Source organism: Malus domestica, chromosome 09 (genome assembly GCF_042453785.1).
Source record: "Malus domestica chromosome 09, GDT2T_hap1".
In the NCBI taxonomy this organism is placed as follows: Eukaryota; Viridiplantae; Streptophyta; class Magnoliopsida; order Rosales; family Rosaceae; genus Malus; species Malus domestica.
The window spans coordinates 14,937,756-14,947,673 of NC_091669.1; the positions used below are offsets into that span (position 1 = coordinate 14,937,756).

General features: G+C 36.8%; 1 protein-coding gene across 1 annotated transcript; it reads right to left on the reverse strand.

Moving 5' to 3' along the window:
• Nucleotides 1-2,885: 2,885 nt before the first annotated feature.
• On the reverse strand, nucleotides 2,886-7,854 carry LOC103437189 (uncharacterized). The gene is made up of 12 exons (XM_008375646.4): nucleotides 7,254-7,854; nucleotides 6,566-6,925; nucleotides 6,399-6,488; nucleotides 6,143-6,259; nucleotides 5,711-5,980; nucleotides 5,288-5,441; nucleotides 5,071-5,148; nucleotides 4,718-4,818; nucleotides 4,304-4,474; nucleotides 4,040-4,114; nucleotides 3,718-3,825; nucleotides 2,886-3,327 (listed from the first exon to the last, which is right to left on the reverse strand). Exons 1-12 carry the CDS (start codon nucleotides 7,629-7,631, stop codon nucleotides 2,992-2,994), a joined length of 2,238 nt encoding a protein of 745 aa, XP_008373868.1. The 5' UTR covers nucleotides 7,632-7,854; the 3' UTR covers nucleotides 2,886-2,991.
• Nucleotides 7,855-9,918: the final 2,064 nt, after the last annotated feature.

Below are 9,918 nucleotides of genomic sequence, written 5' to 3' on the forward strand. Positions count from 1 at the left end.
TTTAGAAGATGACAAATTTACCCTCTCTTCTGTGTGTTTGTACAAAAAGATGATTTGTTTTAAAAGAAGACAAATTTTTCCTCTTCTCTGTGTTTGTGAAGAGGCTTAAATGACATGCGTTATTTCTTTGTGCATGATCAATGACCGGCTACGGAATATAATATCAGTGGCTCCCAAGCTTACTTGAAAGGGATTGGCATTTTAATTAGCTTGGATCTAATTTGAAAATTACGTTTTATACACCAATATTCCAAATATTTTGCAATTTATTTCATTTCTATTATTTATTTATTTTTGTTAGGCAAGCGAACACCGATGTACAGAGGTGATTGCTCAAGTGCCAGAATATACCAGGCAGTTTCTTAGGCAACTTGAAACTGTGCAGGTAAATGCAGAGTTCAATGCCTTTATAAAGCATATTCTTAGCTTTTAATACATTTTCAATCTGGTCTTTAATTTGTTTCAGTTAGGCTCATGAAGTTTGATTACTCTTCATTTTCAATTGTACCATTTAGGCTCATAAAGTGGTTCAAATACCTCCAAGAGCCTGATTCACCCATTTTATACTTTTCATGTAACACTTCTTTAAAAAAGCTAAAACATCTTTCATTGTAAATAAATTTAACGGTTATGGTTAGCTTCCATACAGTATGTTGTATGTTTCGGGATATCTCTGCATCTTAATTTATGCTCTCAGGTTGCTGAAAGTTTGTAATTTTACTTGCTACTTGATTATAAAAATGTAAAACAAAATCTGTATGTGATTTACAAATTTGTATTTGATTTTAGACGTTTTTCCAGTGTAAGGCATATGTTGCACATGCATGTAAATGGTACAAATTGTTTTCGTTTTGGACAATAAGCTTTTGAGTTTTACAACCCTTGCAAGGGGATTGTGACTCCAACAAATTTAGTGTTGGGGGATACAGTTTGATTCTCCTTAATACATAATATAGGTCGTACCCAGTGCACAAGGCTCCCGCTTTACGCAGGGTCTGGGAGAGGTGAATGTCGGCTAGCCTTACCCCCATTTATGGAGAGGCTGCTCCCAAGTCTCGAACCCGAGACCTACCGCTCATAGGCGAAGGCACTTGCCATCGCACCAAGTGCGACCTCTCCTTAATACATAATATAACAAAGGAAAAATGTGTGAACTGCATGTTGCTTCTGTTTCATATGGAAACAGGGCTTCTGCATATTTTTGAACATTTGTGCTTGGAAAATTATCTACTTGAACAAGTAGTGTTCAATGTTTTTTATCAATTGCTGAAATAGGTGCCTGCCCTGCAGGACACATATTTTGCCATCAGTTTCTTTTGTTTCTTATGGAAACAGAACTTTTTTGGCAACCATGTCTTTGTGATCAAGAACGTCAGGTTTCTTCCTATTAATTGTGCAATGTCTTTACATATTAGCTCAGTTGAATGTATATAAAAGCCAAGCTGCTTATGTTATTGACCTCATTCACTCATGTGTCCTTCTGTTCATTCATGATTGTGTTGAATTTATTTAGGTTAAATGTGTCTTATTCATGCAGTTATTCATGCAGTTACGCCTAAAACAGTGGTTCCCGCCGCAACGCGCGGGCTTATTTTCTAGTGTATCACTAAAGTTGGAGGAAAAAAATTGGACATGGTACATCTATCGCTCTCCTTCTCCTTTCAATGCTTCTTACACGAACAATGATCTGTTAATTTCTCCTAGATGCTGTAAAGTTGTGCTGGCATTCTTTAAACAAAAGCAGTTCATATATTCTAACATACTCCTCAACAGATTCAAACTTTTCAGGAACACATTGGAGATCTGTCTTCCCTAGTGCATAGATACAAACTTCAATAAAAATTTCAATCTGGGATTTCGTTTTTTTAAATGAGTGCAAAGATAAATTTACATGTTGAATTGGGTTTGGGAGGGTAGTCTAGGTAATAAAATTGGGTTTAAAAAGATATTAATCCTTTAATTAAAAATAACAAGGGTGCAAATAATAAGTTGGGAGTAGAAAGAGGTTACAAAGGTTTAAATAAAATTTCCCTAGAAAAAAAAAAAAGAATAGGATGGGGTGGGAAAGGAGAAAAAGTGACAAACCAAAAAATTAGGAGAGATTTTTCAGTGTGACCGAAACACGGAGTGGGACACCATGTGTCACAATACAAATGGTGGGATATGTGTGCTAAAAAGTTAATAACTTAAAAATAATTTTTTCCACCACTAATATAAAAACACATGATGTACCACCCGTGTTCCGGTCGTAATGAAAAATTTCTCGTAGTTTAGACAAGCAAATGACCACTATCCAACACCCGAACTCTGAACGTGACTTGATATTATTCGACTACCAATCAGTTTATTGTTGTGGGCACATTAAGAGATTTTTCAATGTGCAATTTGTGCACATTGAAAAGTGTGTCTGGGACAAGGGCATTAGCCATATGTCATTACACAAGTGGAGGAACACTACAAAAAATATTTTATCTACTTGTATAATAACATATGATTGTTCCAAACACATTGAAAAATCCTTCATTGTGGTGCTTAGGTTGAAAGTTCGATAAAACTACTTGCTCCATCCAATTCATAATTCGACACATTCACAAACAATAATATAGAAAGACTTGAATTTAAAAATAAATAAAAATAAAACGGGTAGAGTAAAAATATTTAATGATGAGGATTATCAAAGTTAAGATTCATTATTAGCTCATAGGTGAGAGTTTTTAAATTTGATTTTTGTGTATGATAAGTTCGTTATCAAATTATTATGATATGTTCCATATGAGGCTCAACCCATAAGATGATTATTTTAAAATGGTGGTTGGGCCTTTTGGGTGCCAACGATTAAACTAGACGATCACTAAATTTAAGGCCTAAAGGGAATACAACACAAATGAAAGAGGAAATCCCATTACATATTAAAAAAACAACAGATGTTATATACAAACATAAGATTCTTGTGCCTTGCTCTTCAGTTCCTTGAAATACTATATCATTACATCATCCTGAACATAGTTCGAAGCAACAATTGAAGCACTCAAAGCAAGCAAGGGCAGTGCAGACTTGTGTGAGAACAATTGCGCACTGGTTGTTCATGTGCGAACAAGTCGTAATGAAACACATGCAACAGACACGGTCGAGTGCTCGGCTACAGCAGTTGGAAGCAGCCTTCACCAAGAGCTCTGTGGCATCAGCAGCCTTCTCTTCTTCGCTTCCCAGTGCTTTGTTCTGAGCTGTTGCAGTCAAGTTACCAAAGCCAATGCCCAGGTTTCCGAGGGTTATCATCTTCTGGCTACTCGACTGCGTCTTCTTCCACTTAGTAATTTTGTTGTAGACCTACACGAAAGTTGGAAACAAAGAGATTACTTCTATTGTTTGTTGCTAAGCAATAAGAGTACTTCAATGCGAGTGTAAACCGGTTTATGGTGTTATCCAGGAACTCAGTTACCAATTTTGAGATTATTAGACAACGAATAATGAATTCCAGCTTCAATAGATGGTGAGACTCGGGTAGGAGGTGGATTTAGATAGGGTGGAATAAGGTAACTTAAATAGCTTTAGCTTAGAGGGGTTACACATAGTCTGCATATCTTTCCAGCCTAAAAGAATTCATGACAACATTCTCTGCGGATCGTTAACAAGGAACTTGGGGGAACTGTTTATCGACCTAGAAAATTACGAGGTAGGGATTGGCTAGCTAACACAGGAAGAGCTGAAGATGCATACCTCTTGGATCATAACTGATTCCGGTGCTTTCTTCGCCTCATTAGTCTGCAACAGTATCATGCAAGTGTACTCAGATGGAACCCCGGTTTGTTTGCTCAATTTAGAAACCTACAAGCAAAGCAGGTTGAACAATTGTAATGGATGTAAAAAGAAGTACATAAATCAGAGCTTCTAACAACAAAATAATTAAGCAAATCGTCATTTTTTTACCAACTCTGAAAAATATATCTACTCAATTCAGTGCAGTTGCAGAAGGGTATCCAATCACTCTTGCTTATCTATGATAAAGGGATTCATCAAAATCCAAAGCCAACAAACAAACCTTCTCTTCTAGCTCTTTACTTCCTGATAACCATGCATGAGCTGTAAGCATGTCAATGTGCCTTCTTGCAAGCACCTGTTTCAGAAAAAACAGGAAAAATTGAGTTCATTTGTTTGAAGAGAAAAAAAAGGTATAAGTTCATAAATACCAAGAGTATTGCAGGGAAGTAGCATGGAGAGCAAATCATTGAAGACTGATTCTACTTAATATTTTCAATTTCTTATAGCGTTAACTTCATAAGAATCCATGTTTCAAGGCCCATACCCGATCAAGTGGAAAATCCTTAGATCTTTGCACTTTCAAGTCTATAACAAAATTGCTCATATCAGCCAAGGTACCATGAACTTTAATGGAGTCGGGGAAGCTTCCCTCGTATCTGCCTGACATGATCAATGGACTTCCAGATGAAAGGTCCGGTATATGAGATGGACACAGCTGCAAGGAGCAACAAAAAAACACAACATGCCGCTATGTGGTTAGATATGGAGTGGGATTCTCAGGGAGGGAAGGGGAGGGGATTTGGAGGGTAGAGAATCCTACTCCGTTAGATATTGGAATAGAAAACTTGTTAGAAGAAAAAGTTGTAATATACAAAGTCCTCCAAGCAAAATAGACTTGAATATCGTTAAACCTCAAGATACAAAATGGGACACAAAATTAGGCCCAAGATTAGCATACCTCAAGTGAATCAAGAGAGTCTAAGGCCTCCACGGTTATATTGGCAAGAATCACTGACGATGCACTTGTAAATAACCTTTGCATTCTATATTCAATTGACCCTGCAACGAAAGAGTATATTTAAGTACATAGTAATAGCTTAATAAATGTAGGGAGAGAGAGAGAGAGAGAGAGAGTCTGTGTGTGTGACTAAAAACTCCTTAGTTTTATACCATCATACAAGATTAGAACCATTACCAACACAAGCTTAGCATCATTACTAACAAAACAAATATTTATCGTATTTTGTATTGACAACTTATTATCTTGGTGATGATGAAATTACAGTAAAAAGAAAGAGGAAAGGAACTGACCTGAATCATAAGCAGCATCATGATAACCCTTCCCAATTTGAGCTAGCATTTGCAGGAAGTAATGATTACAATATAAACCTGGCATGATATTTCAGGAAAATTAATTTACAAATTCTAGAAAGGAAGGGTAATATGATTGTCAATATGTAGAATACTTATCATACTAAACGATCTTGATCCAAAAAAAGGAAACCAAGTAAACGAACAACATCCTTACCTATGCCAAAAGTAGATATGCGAGGACAAATTGAACCTGCACTAGCATAACCTTTCATAAAATTGCAAATCTCCCTTTCATCTTCAACTGCCCCATCAGTAATGAGAAAGATGAAAGGAATCGAATCAACCGTTTTGGCCAACAACATCATAGCCTAAAACAAACCAGACAACAGGATACAAAGTCAGATACTCTTCAAAGAGTATGCATGTTGTTGAATGCTAGACGTGCAAACAACCAGTTGTGGATCACTTATAGCATGTACAAAGACGAAAAATGCAAAATCAAAGTATGGACAAACCTTTCCGTTTTTCATTCCAAACAATTACAGATTATAGTTTTAACTCGATTAGACAGAAATCATTTTGAATATGCATGAATGGTCGGTGGTCACTAGGAGTGCGTGTTCAACAATTGGGATACCTGTCTGAGGGGAAGCAAGATATTTGTACCACCATTAGCAATAAGATTCGCGTCAACCCAGTTCTTAGCTTTTAGAATTGCTTTGTCTGTTGCCAACTCCATTGATGATGAGAATAAGTGAACCTCTCCATTAAAAGCTATTATGTTGAAAGTATCTTCTACGTTGAGCTTAGATAGTGATGCCAACAGTGCATTCTTTGCATTTTCAAGAGGGTCTCCCAGCATACTTCCACTCGTATCAACAATAAATATAACTTGCTTCTTAAAAACCTATAAATTCAGAGATATAAAGTTAGCATTTTTTTCCGTTTTACAACATAGTTAGAATTAATAATGCAAAAGGCTATAAAAGCCTGTTTAAAAATAAAAATTGATTTGGGATGTTGGGCAAGAAATTTAGCCAAATGAAACTGGTGTTAGGGCTAAACGAACCTTTCTAATCTGGGTATTTCCGGGGATCAGATAGAAGCAGAACATCTCTCTATCATCAAAATCACTAAGTATTGGAGATTGCAAGAACACGCCACCATACAAGTCATTTGTATGAACCTGTAAATACAGTTGCCAATCAAGATAATCAACACATGTATGATGATTGCTCTGTGACCATCATTTGCTCAAAAAACTTTCCCCACTGATGCATATCATGAAATTCAGTAGTAACACAAGCAATGATTCAAAGCCTTACAGTGTATGAAAAACTAAAGGCCGCACTTGACCATGATTGCACCTCTGCTTCATACGAAAAACTCAATTTACCGCTTTGGTGCCTCTCATCCTGGAAAATCACAATTCAACATCACTTCACGTGTATCCGAGGACTAACTTACTTGAACTTACGAAAAAATAGTTTACCTTAAGAGGATGGCTGGTACTTTTACATGAAATGTCCATGTTGGTACCGGCATTCACGTTCAAGAAAATCTTCTCCCGTTTTGAAACATTCTTCCCAGCGGGATTGACATATGCCGGAAAACTAAAAGGTACACTGAGGGAGAAGTGGCCATCGTGATACAACAATTTCTGAGACCATCTGATCTTGAATGAAAGTAAGGAGCCTCCATCAACCTGCGGGACTTTTAAAGTGTATGCCTCGCGTTTCAGAAAGTAACCATCTTTGCCCACCTTCTCCCCATTTGTTGAGTCCTCCGCCGCGATCAGTTGAGTTCGATATGATCTTCCGGCGGCCTCAGCCTCAACACCTAGAAGTGAACCCTGTTAGCCACATCATGTTTTTGCTTAAGAAATTAAAAATATGTACTCAAAAACTTCAAATTACATATAATTATGGACCAAATATGTAAAAAAAAAAAATTAATGAAGTCCTTCCAATTCCAATTTCAAGCCTTCAATTAACTTAATTTAGACTAATTACTAACACAAATTTCTTTCCCTTTTTTTAACTGAGTCAGAAAAAAAAAACAAATTTCAATTGAAAAAAAGTTTCCGATTTCAAATCCATTAAACTTAGCACAAATTTCTTTCATTTGTTTTTACTGAATCAGAAATTCCAATGGTCAACATTAGTCAAATTTCCAACTACCTGCTCGCCCATCGGCACGGCCACGCGACAGTCGCACCTCTTCGCGGAGGAAACACAATGCACGCGCCACGTGCCGCTCACGGTAACAAACGCAGTGTCCAGATAAACCTCGATCTCCATAGCTATCCCGTGCATATGCAGAGGTATTAACGCCGGCGGTTGACACAGGCCGTGGACGTAGGGCTGGTAGCTCGGAATGTCCGGATTTTCCACGATTTCCGGGTTGGTAACCACCGCGTACACCATCGGAGCCTCAGGCAAAAACGACTTCGACGACCTCGTCATCGCCAACGGATCGGGGACGGACTCCTTGCCGTAGAAAATCCGCTTGGAGAGGCCGAGGCCGTACTCGACGCAGCTGGAAAACTCGGCGGCCATATCGCCAGAGGAGATTGGGTTGCGGCGGCGATGGTGGTGTCCGTAGAGTTAGGGTGTGAGGTTTCTGAAGGTCATCTGAATAACGGAAGCTCGAAGGGATTATGGCTTTTGAAAGGCAGTTAGAAAGAGAGTGAAGGCGAAGAGGAGACCAACAGTCACAGTGAAGGGAAAATTAACCTTTTTAATTAACTGTGGGTTTAACGGAGCATTGAATGGTGAAAGAGCCAATTACTGGCTGACACGCTGGTACAAGTGGCGGTTATCTTTTGTAGCTGAACTTTCCACGACATAACGACAAATCGGTGGGCCACAAGCAGCTACGATGCCGGGTGATAATTTGTCAATCGAATGCAATTAGGTGGCAAATCAGTTTATTGAATTGTAAATGGATTGTATTAAAACGTATTTAGGTTGATTTTACCTTTATATTATCATAATAATTATTAATTTTATCTTTATATTATAAAGATATCAATTAAACGGGCGTGCCCATTGTCACCTCTACAAACACCAACCATACAATTTTTCGACAAGAAATAAATTTTAAATGTCAGGCGCCCATGATAATTTATTTATTTTTAGTTTTCGTCTTCACTTTTATAAACTGAAATGTTGTTTGTAATTATTATTTTTCTTTTTTTGACAAACCACTCTTAGTTTTCAGTTTTTTTTTTTTTTTTTTTAAAACCAAAATTTGAAAATTACTATCTTGAGTTTTTAATATTTGGCTTAAGTTTTCTTATTTTTTGAAAACTGAAAGTTACCAAATAGAAATTCAATTTTCAAATGTCAAAACAGCATAAGCTAAAAACTGAAGAAAAAAACTGGTAGTCAAACGTCCCTTAGTAAATCAGAAAACCAACACGACGACAATCACAAGTTTTATAAAATAGCACTTAAGGAGTTCAAATGGAAGAAAAAAAATACTTCAATTATTGGTTGTCATGTTTTATTTAATTCGGAGTTTAATTGGAAGAAAAAAAAAACCTTAATTATTAGTTGTCATGTGTTATATAATTCGTAGTTGTAAAATTTCTTTGATGTGATACTCATATTGCAACGTAAGAAAGTCCAAAGTATTGAGGTGACATATTTTTGTCAAGAATTTAGTGGTCTCAGCAAGGGCTTGTATGTATAAACTTGAAATACAAAGTTTATGCACTACAAAGCTTACAAAGCATTTACTTCAATAGGTGAAATTGTTAAATATTAAGACGTAAAATCCGTGGAGATCAAACTCTCACTAGAGTGTATAAACATTATTGCTTTCGTCACTTTATTAGTAAAGCGATATCTATTGCTGAAGATAATTATTTAAGGAACTTTAATGAAAAGCTTCCGGTACTGTTCATTTAAAAAAAATCACATTTTTACATTAAAATAGTACTATTCACTTCACCATTTATTTTGTCCTTATCGTTAAAACTTAAAATTTTCAAATCATTCTCATTAATTTTCCTAATATATATGCAATGAAAGTTATGTTTAGATTATTAGACCAAGCCAATTATTATTTCATTTTATATTGAAATTATTTACAAAAAAATATGATGATGGTTTGTTAGTGGGATTAAGATAATAATTGCTTTAACCCAACAAACTTGACTTCAACTTTCTCAAAAGCTTCATCCAATAAAAGAATATGTTACTTTAGTATTAAATCGCACATCTAAAATTCATGAAACATGTGGTTAAGAAAATGCCACAAAAGCCTCACGATTAAAATATGGGAAGGACCACATCTTATAATGTCACCTTCAAGTCTTCAACAATGCTACTGTCCGGCCAAACCTCTAAATTAGGAGAATGGTCACTGAGCATGTATCAACGGGGCCACCGTGGTCTGCCCCATGGCCGGTGGTGGTGGCCCATCACTTGAAAATTTGCCCAACTTGCGGGATTTGGATCCTCTCCTGAGCTAATGGAGAGGATCCTCCTGACCAGTTATCATGGACTGTTGGATTTTTATCGAACAGTTACAAACAGGGGGTCCCTTTAAAGTTATAATAATTATAGCCGTTGGATTTTAAAAATCCAACGGCTCATGATAACTGGTCAGGAGGATCTCTTCATTATCTCAGGAGAGGATCCAAATCCCAACTTGCGGACTACTGGCAACTTTCTCACAATGATACCGTCTGGCCAAATTATGATTAGAAGAGTGGTCACTAGTCATTTATGAAATGGGCCCGCCGTGTGGCCGGTGGTGGTGGTCCATCACTTGGAAATTTGCCTAACTTGCGGAGTACTAGCAACTTTCTCACAATGATATCGTCTAGCAATTGGA